The sequence below is a fragment of the Delphinus delphis genome, chromosome 5 (genome assembly GCF_949987515.2).
Source record: "Delphinus delphis chromosome 5, mDelDel1.2, whole genome shotgun sequence".
Taxonomy (NCBI): Eukaryota; Metazoa; Chordata; class Mammalia; order Artiodactyla; family Delphinidae; genus Delphinus; species Delphinus delphis.
Window position 1 is genome coordinate 103,062,963 of NC_082687.1, and position 12,716 is coordinate 103,075,678.

The 12,716-nt window shown below is 46.7% G+C and overlaps 1 protein-coding gene across 6 annotated transcripts in view; it reads left to right on the forward strand.

The window, feature by feature from the left end:
* The window catches only part of EVC (EvC ciliary complex subunit 1), an 83,388-nt gene that overhangs the window by 11,174 nt on the left and 59,498 nt on the right, over positions 1-12,716 (forward strand). For 4 of the 6 annotated variants that reach the window (XM_060012821.1, XM_060012822.1, XM_060012826.1 and 1 more), the window contains exons 3-6: positions 1,059-1,265; positions 1,790-1,873; positions 3,958-4,190; positions 5,621-5,705. In XM_060012821.1, the coding sequence (XP_059868804.1) occupies positions 1,059-1,265; positions 1,790-1,873; positions 3,958-4,190; positions 5,621-5,705 (609 nt within the window). The remainder of the gene's footprint in view (positions 1-1,058; positions 1,266-1,789; positions 1,874-3,957; positions 4,191-5,620; positions 5,706-12,716) is intronic. The other 2 variants (XM_060012824.1, XM_060012825.1) reach the window with 1 other exon arrangement.

Consider the following 12,716-nt stretch of genomic DNA (forward strand, 5'->3'; position numbering starts at 1 on the left):
GGAGATGGATGGTGTCAGCTGAAGAGGAGGGACTCTGGAGCCAGGGAATTTGATTCAAATCCTGATTCTGACATTTAATAGCTGTGTGACCTTGGGCGCACAGCTCAACCTCTCTGTGTCATCTTCCCCATCTGGGAAATGGCAGGATCCTTGGAAGTTTAAGGATGGATAGATGGACATAAGAATGGTCCTTAAGTTTAAGGACCACATGTTGGTGGTCTTTCCCCATTCTTGTCATCTAAATCTGTTTTTGCGAGTCCGAAGAGAGAGATAGACATGACAAGAACTGGGGCCCTTGCCCCAGAGCTTCCCCCCTGCCCTGCTCAGAAGGGCACACGGCGTCACCCTCTCAGGAGATGTATACGGGCCACGTCACGGGCTCTGTCAGGTGCTGTTTCAACGTCACACAACGTGAGGAAGCCATAAATTCTTCTGCTTTCCTCGTGATAGGATATGTAATTCCAAGGAGAACTCAGCAATCAGAAATCAGTCATTTGTTATGGAGTTCTTTTTTTTAAGATTTAGTTGCAAAGCATTGGAATCGATGTGGATGCAGTTTTCACCTGCCAGCCAGTTCAGAATTGCTGAGTAGAGATTCCTCCCGGCCTGGAGTGCCGGGTTCCTGAACTGCTGCCCGCTCAACTTCATTCACCCGCTGGTTGTGGCCAAGCATTTGTTCAGCACCGACCGTGCAAAGTGCGGGGGCGACCCTGACAGGAGAGCGATATGGAAAGGATGTGGGGCCTTTCTATGTCGTGTGGAGCAGGCACGAGTCAGTCCATCCAGCTGCGGTTGGGGAGATGATCCCTGCGCAGTGTTTGTTGGTGGCTCTTCACTACCGTGACTTAAGCTGTCCATCGCCTCACTTCTGCTGTGTTCCAGCAGCTCTGCTGGGAGCTTTATCCACACCGTCCCTGGGGGCAGATGCGCTACCTGCTTACTGCCTAGGAACACTGAGGCTCAGAAAAGTGAAAAGACCTGTCCAACCACTATTTTTTGTTTGTTTGTTTGTTTTGCGTTACGCGGGCCTCTCACTGCTGTGGCCTCTCCCGTTGCAGAGCACAGGCTCCGGACGCGCAGACCCAGCGGCCATGGCTCACGGGCCCAGCCGCTCCGCGGCATGTGGGATCTTCCTGGACCGGGGCACGAACCCGTGTCCCCTGCACCGGCAGGCGGACTCTCAACCACTGCGCCACCAGGAAAGCCCCAACCACTACTTTTCATTTAAGGGTCTAATCAAAAGCCTTGCATGCATATTGCCACACGTAAGTGCTTATACACCTGGCAATGCTAAAATTATATGCTTCCTTATTCCACCAAAAAGTGGTTCACAAGTTTTAGGAAACCTTTTGGTGTTGTCAAGTTATTTAAATCCTTACTTCTTCCAAAGCTGACCGCTTGGAATTAAATGAAGAATGTGCTATTTAACTTTGGTCCGTTCGCCCACCCACCCATCTGTACATCTACCCCTCCCACACCCATCCCTACACCCATCTATCCATCCATCCACCTGCCCATTCATCTGTCCATCTGTCCATCCATTCATATGTCTATCTATCCATCCATTCATCCATCCATCCATCCATCCATCCATCCTTCCATCCATCCATCCATCCAACCTTCCATCCCTCCATCCATCCCTCTAGCAAGTGAGCACTCAATGTGCTTATTATGGGCCCTTCCCGAGGCCACTGTTACACACGGGATGTGGCATTTTGGAAACTCTTGGTGGTTTGTCCTTCATCTCACTGAAAGCCCCCATATGCCGTTTGTTTTTTTTCCTTCCCAGGAATGTGAGCCGTCTTTCAAGGGCAATATCACAGCGTTTGCACTGAAGGCAAAAGTCGTCTATCCCATCAATCAGAAGTTCCGGGTGAGAGTCCTGAGCTCCGTCTTAGAAATGCAATTAACCAGTAATGTGCTAGAGATTGGGGTAGGAGAAGCGGGATTCAATGTGCAATTTGGGGTCCTTTTTGAGGATTTTATGGCAAGTCATTTTAATAGAGATGATTTTGTGGCTGTGTAATGGAGCATAACTTTAGGGTTAGTCCATTTCATGACAGTGTTGTCAGGGACAGGGTATGCCCGTGGTATATACAGCAAGGTATCCACAGGGACACCAGGTGACAGCACAGTAGGGCAGCATCTGCCCTGACCTTTTAACACTAGTACAAATACTAACAAGTTACTGACATTAATCCTTACAGACCCTGGGACTAATGCCAGCAGCTGATGCTGAACATTTACTGCGGGGCTGGCACAGTGCTAAGCATTGTCATACAGTACACATTTCAGTATTCCTTGCAACATTCCTAGAAGGTAAATAATATTGTTCTCTCCACTTTATGCATGAGGAAACTGAGGCCAGGAGAGGTTAATGATCTGCTCAAGGTCATACTGCAGGAAGTGGCAGGGCAAGAGTCGTACCCTCAGGTCTTACACCTGGAGCCAGGAGTTCACACCTGTGGCTGGGAGTTTTGCAGAGAGCAGCATATTCCTTGATGTTTCAAGGAGGCCTCGGCCTATGGGATGCTCCACGAAAAAAATAGTTCCCTGTTCAAGTAAGTTGAGGAAAGTGCTGCCTGCTCTCCTGGAGATAAAGAGGACAAACTCAAACCCAGCTCCTATCTCAGCCGTTTACTCTTGGCCATTTCCTGACTTCTCAGGACCTCAGTTTCTTCATCAATAAAATGGGGGTAAAGGGCCCTCCTGCCTCACCCAGTTGTCTTGAGGATGAGATAGGGAATTAGGCATAGGGCTTAGAACAGTGTGTGATGTCTGCGCACTCAGTACGTGTTCCGTTTTTTAAATTATTATTTGCTTTTGAGGACAGCCAGAGCCTATCGAAGGCTCTGAGAATTCCTGTACCAAAGAAATGATTCTACCTTGTTCACGCAGACTTTCCCAAACTAATTTTTCTGTGGGACCCTCACCGTGAGCAGTAACTGGTTATAGTTCATGGGACTGCTCCCCGGAACACACATTGGGAACCACTTCCTTCACCATCTGGTGGGTGCGGGAAGGTGCAAAACTCCCAGACCTGGGGCATTCATTCGTCATCAGCACCCGTGCCGGGCAGGCTCTGTGGTGGGCACTGGTGATTATCCAGTGGTCAGGAGAGCACTGTCCTCACCCTGGAGGCCCTCCCAGCCTGGCGGACATTGCAGGATGGCGTGTGATAGCAGGCAGGACAGAAATGACCAGGGTCCTGTGGAACCCAGTGTGGGCCAGGCCCGGGGATCAGGGTAGGAAGATTCAGGGGTCTGTGTCTGGAGGGAGGGATGCTTCAGCCCAGCAGACAGTGAGTTAGGGGTGTTTCAGGCAGGGGGACAAGAGTCTGGAAAGGCTCAGAAGCATGAAATGATAGTGAGGGTTGGAGCTGGCCACCAGCTCAGTGCTACCTGGGCATGCACCTCTGGGGGCAGCAGGAGACGAAGCTGGACATAGGGATGGCTGACATTTGCTGAGCTCTCTGGCTGTGCCAGGCACTAGGCTATGACCTCATGTGGTCATGGCAGTGCAAGGGGCTTGAGTTCCTCATTAAGGGGCTTTGAGTCTATCCGAGGGCAGGTCAGTGGACAGAGCGGGCCAGGGGTCTGGGTCAGCAGCCAGAGAGGTGGGGCAGGGCAGGCGGGCTGCTGGGGAGGTCAGAGCTGGCGGCCGAGGGTGGGTACAGGTGGGCCATCGGGGAACAGACCCAGGCTAATAGCTGGAGGGGAGGAGCCTGGTGCAGAGGGGCTGGCCTCTGGGGACAAATGATGTGACAAGAGCTGTGACGAAGGCCCCTAGGGCCGTGGCCGTGCCCCTGGGGCAGAAGCTCCACGGCGTCCACTCATACCCTCCCTGCCTGTCCCGGCTTGGCCTTCCTGGGAGCCACCGCGTGTGTCACTGGCGGAATTACGGAAACACTCATGAGGGGTCATGTGGATTGAGAGTACGCTTTCTTTCCTGCCCCAGCCTCTGGCCGACGGTTCCTCCAACCCATCTCTGCATGAAACCTTAAAGCAGGCAGTCTTGCCGAACCAGCCCGTGGAGGCATCGCCTTCCAGCAGCCTGGGGAGCCTGAGCCAGGCTGAGAAGGACGACTGCAGCTCCTCGTCCAGCGTGCACTCGGCCGCCAGTGACGACAGGTTCCTCGGTCGCACCTTCCTGGGGGCGAGCAGCTTCCCCGAGGCACTGACCTGCGAGAGGTGAGGAGGGGGTGGGATGGAGGATGCAGACTGATAGGCTGTATCATGCTCAGTGGAGGAAGTGGAGGCCCAGAGAGGTTAAGGACTCAGCCATGGACACACAGTGACCCAGTGTCAGAGCTGGAGCTGAATGTGTGCTGTTGGCCAGCATGGGGGTCAGGGAGCCAGGCCTGAGCCCTGGGGAGAGACAGAGGGGACCTCCTTTAATCACTGACCTGCCCCGTGCACTGCATAGCAGCAGCTAGCACTGGTTAAATGTCTTCTGTGTACAAAATAGTAAGCACTTTGCAGGGATTAATTCTCTTTTGAGCACGAGGAGAAGGTCTGTCTTATTCACAGCTGTGCACGACCACCCAGTGGGAGCCTGGGAAAGGCACAGTGATGAGCAAGTATTAATCAGTCAATGAATTAATTCCTCTTAACAGCCCTATGTTGTTAAGGTTGTATAGTAGATGCTAATATTGCCCTCATTTTCAAAGAATAAAATGAGACACAGAGAGGCAGAGTGACTTGCCCAAGGTCACGCAGCAGGTGAGTGTTGGAGCCTGGTGTGACCCCACCACCTTATCTTGCAGCCCATGCTCTAAATCGCCAAACTGTCCAGCCCAGAGTAAGGCTTGGCACCCAGTAGGTGCTCAAAAAACTAGTCAGCAGGTTTGCACGTCAGTCCTCAGGCCTCTCTCAGATCTGAATTTCCGTGAGTCCAAGGAGCCCTGGGTGATTTGAACCAGGCATGGCCTGGCTCAGGGCTGTGCAAAGAGTGGGCTCAGAACTCTGAGCTTGGTGTTGACTCTGAAGGTGGACCCGGGAAGGAGGGACTTCGTTTAATTGCAGCCTTCTTGGCTCCCCTGCCTGGCTGGGAAGGGGTGTTTCTTCCCATTCGGACAAAGAGGACTTGAACAGTTCAGGTGGGAGTGTAGTCATTTAAGATGCATTTGCCTATGTCGGAGAAAAGGTCAAAGGCCTTTATCTTCACACTGTCAGTTATCTGCCCCCGTGACCACGTGACCATGACTTGATTTCTCTGACCCTTGATTTCCTGAGTCAGTTTCCTCATCTGTAAATGGCTGTGAGAATGTGTACATGATGGCAGAAAGGAAGGATGACACGTGACACTAGACATGAAAATGCCGGGGGGGGCCTGGGGGGGCGTGCTCTTTTTCATCTCTCACCTTCCGTCTCTTCCTGTGTCCTGTCTTTGATGTCTCGGGCAGCCGTTGCCTTCTAGTCACAGGTGGCTTTCAGAGGCTACTTCGATTGCTCCTTGTGTGCCTGGGGTGGCTGTGAGCAATCTGCATGCCACAGAATTTAAAATCTGGACTCAGGTTGCACCGTGGCTTATGCTGCAGGGATGTACTGATAACTCGGTAACCTTACCCCCCACATCAAATACTCTGAAAGTCTCTTCTGTTTCTCTTTGGACTTTTCAGCGTGGACCTCGACTTGTGTATCTACAACCTTCACTTGAAAGACCTGCTGCATCTGGACACGGCGCTGAGGCAGGAGAAGCACATGGTAGGTAGAGGACTCGGGACCCGGGAGACAGGCTCTCCGTGTGCATGGAGTCCCGGAGACCCTTGGGAAACGGGTGTCGGTGACAGCGGAGCTGCCACAGGGGAAGGCAGAGCAGGGTTAGGCGTCCGACCGCAAAATGGAAAAGCAATTCGTGCCTGCAGACGGGAAGCAGAATTTACCTTACCCAGTGCCACTGGGGTTAAAAGCAGAAAGCTGGGTACCTACTCTCTGCGCACACCTCCTGATGGAGACCAAAGAGCACAGAATTTTTAGCGGAATGATAATAGGGATCATAAGGTTTATGAGTGCTCACTATGTACTAGGTCCTGGGGGTGTTACACAGGTGGTTATTTTAAAGCTCACACAACCTGGCGAGGTGGGTGCCATCCTTATGTCCACTTTACAGATGGGGAAACTGAGGCACAGAGTGGAGACTGGCCCTAAGTCATAAAGTTCTAAGTTGGGGCTGAGATGGGAAGTTGAGTACCTTCGTATGGGTGTGCATTCTCCGAGTGAAGGAAGGAGAAGTCAGAGCCACGGAGGAAACAAGATTGGTCCCTGCCAGATGCACATGGGTCCACACTGGATCCAGGTCACAGAAAGTCAGAGGGATGAGTCCCACTGTAGCTGCAGAACCTCCATGGGTTAGCCAGGCAGCAAGGCCACTGGGGTTTAAAAAAGAAAAAGAATGATTTTGGGCTTCCCTGGTGGCGCAGTGGTTAAGAATCCGCCTGCCAATGCAGGAGACACGGGTTCGATCCCTGCACCAGGAAGATCCCACATGCTGCGGAGCAACTAAGCCTGTGCACCACAACTACTGAGCCTGCTCTCTAGAGCCCGTGAGCCACAACTACTGAGCCTGCGTGCCACAACTACTGAAGTCTGTGCACCTAGAGCCCATGCTCTGCAACAAGGGAAGCCATCACAGTGAGAAACCTGCGCACCGCAACGAAGAGTAGCCCCCGCTCGCCGCAACTAGAGAAAGCCTGCGCGCAGCAACGAAGAGCCAACACAGCCAAAGATAAATAATGAAAATGAAAAAAATTTAAAAAAAGAATTATTTCTCCATGAGACACATCCTCTGAATGACTGAATGAGGGAGGAGACCTACGGAGAGAAGGGAGGAGAGAGAAGGCCTGTTGGGAAGAGAAAGGGAGGGGTAGATGGAGAGAGTGACAGACAGACAAAGATATGCCCGCAGGTGCTTCATTGTAAACAGGAGAAATAAAAGAATATTAAGTTGAGGATGCAACAGAAAGAAATTTTGCTCTGTGTGAGCAGAACGGGCCTCGTAAACAGGTGCCAGTATTTGAAACCATAAATCATCCTAGGATTCCAGAAATCGAGCCTGTTCCTACAGTCCCACAGACCCCTGTGCAGAGGCTCATGGACATGAGGCACGAGCCCACCTGCAGCTGCAGGCTGCTTTCACTTAGCCACACCTGGTTCTGCTTGGGGGCAGGTGGCCCTGGCGATTTTCTCAAAGGCTGTGCTCCCTGGAGGGTGATTGTTTCTGTGCTCAGAGCCCCATCCAGCTGGTGAGTGACGTGGTCCTGGCCCCTCGCCCCTGGAGCAGCCAGCAAATGCCCACAGGGAAGCAGCCTACTGTCATGAAGAGAGCATTCACTGTCACTCATCTGTGGGCAGCCTCCCCGCCCTTCTGGACACAATACTGGGGACAGCCCCTGCCTTTATGGAGCCCACTGTCCGGGAGAGAGATGGCAGTCAATGGACTGCACAAAATGCACAGAGGCAAAAAGTATGACAAAGCGAATGATGGAGTACCATGAGGGCATGTAAGAGAGGACCTGAGGGTGTGTAGGCTTCAGGGAGGTGGTCAGGCTTCCCTGGAGGGAGATACTTAAGCTGGAACCTGGGAAAGTTCCAGGAGCACCAGATTAGGAATTAGAAACTTGGGTTCTAATCCACCCTTTGACACTTAAGAGCTGTGTGACTTTTTGTAAGTCACTTCCCCTCTCTGGGCCACTTTAGGAAAGGTGTGAAAATAATATACTTCCAGCTTTTACTGCATGGAATTACTAGAAGTGAAGTCCCACTTTGAAAGTTCTCTGTAGGCAAAGTTCTGGGCTCTGTTGGGCTGTGTGATCTGCGTCATCACAGCATCATTTATGAAGCACTGAAACTCTGCTAGGCTAAACACTTTAAATGTCTGATCTCATTGAAACCTCAGTGCTGTTCCACTCATGAGGAACCTGAGTCTCAGAGAGGTCTAGTCAGTTGCCCACGATCACACAGCTGGTAAACTGCAGAGTCAGAACCCAAATGAGGTTTGTCTGAGTCCAAGGTCTGTGTATCCTCAGAGCCCAGAACAGTGCCCTACACATAGTAGGTGCTCAATGGAAATGTGTCTGGTTGACACCGTCGCCACCCTGGGAGAGCTGCTTTCTAAGCATGGCCTTCCATTCACTGCAGGGCATGTCTTCATTGTGTGTAAGACCTAGAGAAACATGGGGAACAGGAGGGAACCATGTTACACAAAGACTTCAAATTTCATCTCTCTGGTAGAGATCCACTGTCACAGGTCAGGATTCAGAAGTGACTCAGACCAGATGTGACCACCATGCAGCCAAGAAGCTTAGAGCTCTCTGGTGGCCCTTGAGGAGGAAGACACTGGTGCTGGGCTTGTCTAGGAAGTGGTAACCTTTAAAAGCAGAATGGCAGAAAAGAAAATAGATCAGGGGGTATGGGAGCGGGGTGGCTAATATCAGAGGAGCACTAGGACTAGCGGATTTCTCCTGGTGCTGGAAAATTCTCTATCTTGATTGTGGCAATACATGGGGAAAAATTGCATAGATCCACACGCACACATATACGCACAAATGAGTGCATGTAAAAATGGGTGAAAACTGAGTAAGGTCTGTAGTTAACTGTATTGGACCTATGTCCATTTTCAGGTTTGATATTGTACCACAGTGATGTAAGATGTCACCCCTGGGGACAAAGCGCACAGAACTCTGTACTGTTTTTCATCTTCCTCTAAGTCCATAATTATTCCAAATTAAAAAGTGTTTACAATTCAAAGGAATGGGACAAGACCTGTAAACGTTACTGATTCAGTTTGGGGTCAAAAAGAAAATAGGCTTGAGATTAACATCTTGAGAAAAGAATGTTACTGTACATAGCCTCAGACTTCAGTGGTTGGAAAGTCAAGACAATTTTTGTCTTTTTAGAGCTTATTAGCATTGGCAAGCATAATGAAGGTTGGTGAAGAGTTCTGGGTCTGTCCCTCATGGATGTCCCTTGTGACATGAGGCCAGTTGTCCAGATTTCTCAACTGAGAGTTCCTCATCTGTAAAATGGGGAATATTGTACCAACCTCCCACTGTGATGATCATTTGAGGTAATAGATATATTAGCCTGGCACAGAGAGTGTTTAACAAACCTTAAAACAAGGATCATAAACTATGGCCCTTGGGCCAATCTGGCCATACTATTCTTTTACACATCACCTATGGCTGCCTTCGTGCTGTAACAGCAGAGTTCAGTAGTTGCAAAGAGATAGTATGGCCTGCAAACCCCAAAATATTTACTTTGTGGACATTTGGAGAAAAGCATTTGCTCACCCGTGCATTTAAAAGTGTCTTACCATGGGGGCAGTCCAAGATGACTGCGTAGGAAGATCCTGTTCTCACCTCCTCCCATGGACACACTGAATCTATAGCTACGTATGAAATAGATCCCTCTGAAAAAGACCTAAAAACTGGTGAACATCTCCTTCATGACTAACACTCTTGGCATACCCTCAACAAGTGGGACCCATCAAGAATAAATTAGGCTGCTGCGGAGCAACTAAGCCCGTGAGCCACAACTACTGAAGCCCACACGCCTAGAGCCCATGCTCCACAACAAGAGAAGCCACCGCAATGAGAAGCCCACTCACCGCAACGAAGAGTAGCCCCTGCTCACTGCAACCAGAGAAAGCCCGCGTGCAGCAATGAAGACCCAACACAGCCAAAAATAAATTAATTAATTTAAAAAAAAAAAAGAATGAAAAAGAATATATTAGGCTGCTTAGATAATCACAAAGGTTTGAGAGACAACCATGAGCTAGGGCAAGGTTGAAAGATAAAGTTCATCTTTTACAAGTCCACTTCTTCAAGACTGGGAGAGGTAGCTGTTTTGCCTAATACATAGAAACCAACACAGTCAATCAAAATGAGGAAACAGAGCAATATGTTCAAACAAAAGAACAAGATAAAACGTCAGGAAAAAAGCCTTAATGAAAAGGAGATAAGTAATTTACCTGATTAAAGAGTTCAAATAATGGTCATAGAATGCTCATCAAACTCGGGAGAAGAATGGATGAACAGAGTGAGAACTTCAAAAAAGAGATAGAAAATATAAGTACCAAACAGAAGTCACAGAGCCAAAGTATACAATAACTGAACTGAAAAATACACTAGGGGGTTTAACAGTAGACTAGGTGAAGCAGAAGAAAAAATCAGTGGTCTAGAAGACAGGGCACCCAAGCAGAACAGCAAAAGGAAAACAGAATTTTAAAAAGTGAGGATAGCTTAAGGGACCTATGGGACAATATCACATGAAATAATGTTCGCAATACCAGGGGTCCCAGAAGGAGAAGAGAGAGAGGGGCAGGAAACATATTTAAAGAAATAATGGCTGAAACTTTCCTAACCAGGGGAAGGAAACAGACATCCAGATCCAGAAAGCCCAGAGAGTTCCAAAAAAGATGAACCCAAAAAGATCCACACCAAGATACATTAAGATTTAAAAGTCAAAAGTTAAAGAGAGAATCTTAGGGCAACAAGATTAAAAAACAACTTGTTAACTACAAGGGAACCCCCAAAAGACAATAAGCAGATTTTTCAGCAGAAACTTTGCAGGCCAGAAGGAGTGCCACGATATATTTAAAATGCTGAGAGGCAAAAACTTCCAATCAAGAATACTCTACCCAGCAAGGTTATTGTTTAGAATTGGAGAGATAAAGGGTTTTCCAGACAAGCCAAAGCTAAAGGATATTATCACCACTAAAGCAACCTTACAAGAATTGTTAAAGGGACTTCTTTAACCTGAGAAGAAAGAGCATTAATTAGTAACAAGAAAGCATACAAAAGTAAAAATCTTACTAGTAAAGGTAATTATATAGTAAAGGTAGTTAATTAATCACTTATAAAGTTGGTATGAAGATTGAAAGACAAAAGTAGTAAAACTATAACTATAATAATCACAGAAACACAAAATAAAAAGATGTAAAATGTGACATCAAGAAGCATAATATGTGTGTGCCAGGAGCAGAGGGTGGGTGGGAAATGTAGAGTTTTAGATTGCACTCAAACTTAATTTGCTATCAACTTAAAATATACTGTTAAATATATAAATATTATATGAGCATCATGGTACCCACAAAACAAAAACCTATATTAGATACACAAAAGATAGTAAGAAAAGAATCTAAGCAAAACACTAAAGAAAGTCATCAAACCACAAGGGAAGAGAGCAAGAGTAAAAGAAAGGAACAGAAAGTAACAACAAAACAGCCAGAAAACAATTAACAAAATGGCAATAAGTACATACCTATCAATAATTACTTTAAATGTAAAAGTACTAAATTCTTTAATCAAAAGACATAGAGTGACTGAATGGATTAAAAAAACAAGACCCAGCTATATACTGCCTACAAGAGACTCATTAAAGGTATATGTACACAAGTACACACATGGACTGAAGGTGAAGACATGGAAAAAGATGTTCCATGCAAATGGAAAGCAAAAGAAAGCTGGTATAGCTATACTTACATGAGAAAAAAGTAGTCTTTAAAATAAAGATTGTAATAAAAGAAAAAGAGGGGGATTATATAATGATAAAGGGGTCAGTGCAACAAGAGGATATAACATTTGTAAATATTTATGCGTCCAATATAGGGGCAACTAAACATCTAAAGCAAATATTAACAGATCTAAAGGGAGAAACTGACAACAATACAATTATAGCAGGGGGCTTTAATATCCCATTTACATCAATGCATTGATCATCCAGACAGAAATTCAGTGAGGAAACGTCAACCTTACAGTACGCATTAGACCACATAGTCTTAATATATATAAACAGAATATTTCATCCAAAAGCAGCAGAATTCACACTCTTCTCAAGTGCACATGGAACATTCTCCAGAATAGATGATATGTTAAGTCACAAAACAAGCCCCAATAAATTTAAGATCAAAATCACATCAAGCATCTTTTCCAACCACAATGGTATGAAACTAGACATCAATTACAGGCATACCTTGGAGATATTGTGGGTTCAGTTCCAGATGACTGCAATAAAGCAAATATCACAATAAAGTGAGTCACATGAATTTTTGGTTTCCCAGTGCATATGAAAGTTATGTTTATACTGTAGTCTCTTAAGTGTGCAATGGCATTATGTCTATGAGAACAATGTACATACCTTAATTAAAAAATACTTTGTTGTTTAAAAATGCTAACCGTTATCTGAGCCTACAGCAAACTGTAATCCTTTTGCTGGTGAAGGGTTTGAAATATTGCAAGAATTACCAAAATGTTACACAGAAACACAAAGTGAGAAAATGCTGTTGGAAAAATGATGCCGATAGACTTGCTCAACACATGGTTGCTACAAACCTTCAATTTATAAAAAATGAAATATCTGCAAAGTGCAATAAAGCACAGTTCAATAAAACGAGGGATACCTGTACAGGAAGAAAACTGGAAAAATCACAAATATGTGAATATTAAACAATGTGCTACTGAACAGCCAATGGGTCAATGAATAAATCAAAGGAGAAATCACAAAATGCCTTGAGACAAATAAAAGTGGAAATATAATTTACCAAAATCTATGGGATGCAGCAAAAGCAGTTTCTAGAGGGAAGTTCATAGCCATACAGGCCTACCTCAAAAAAAACAAGAAAAATCTCAGAAAAACAATCCAATTTTACACCCAAGGAACTAGAAAAAGAAGAAAAAACCAAGCCCAAAGTTAGCAGAAGAAAGGAGAATAAAGATC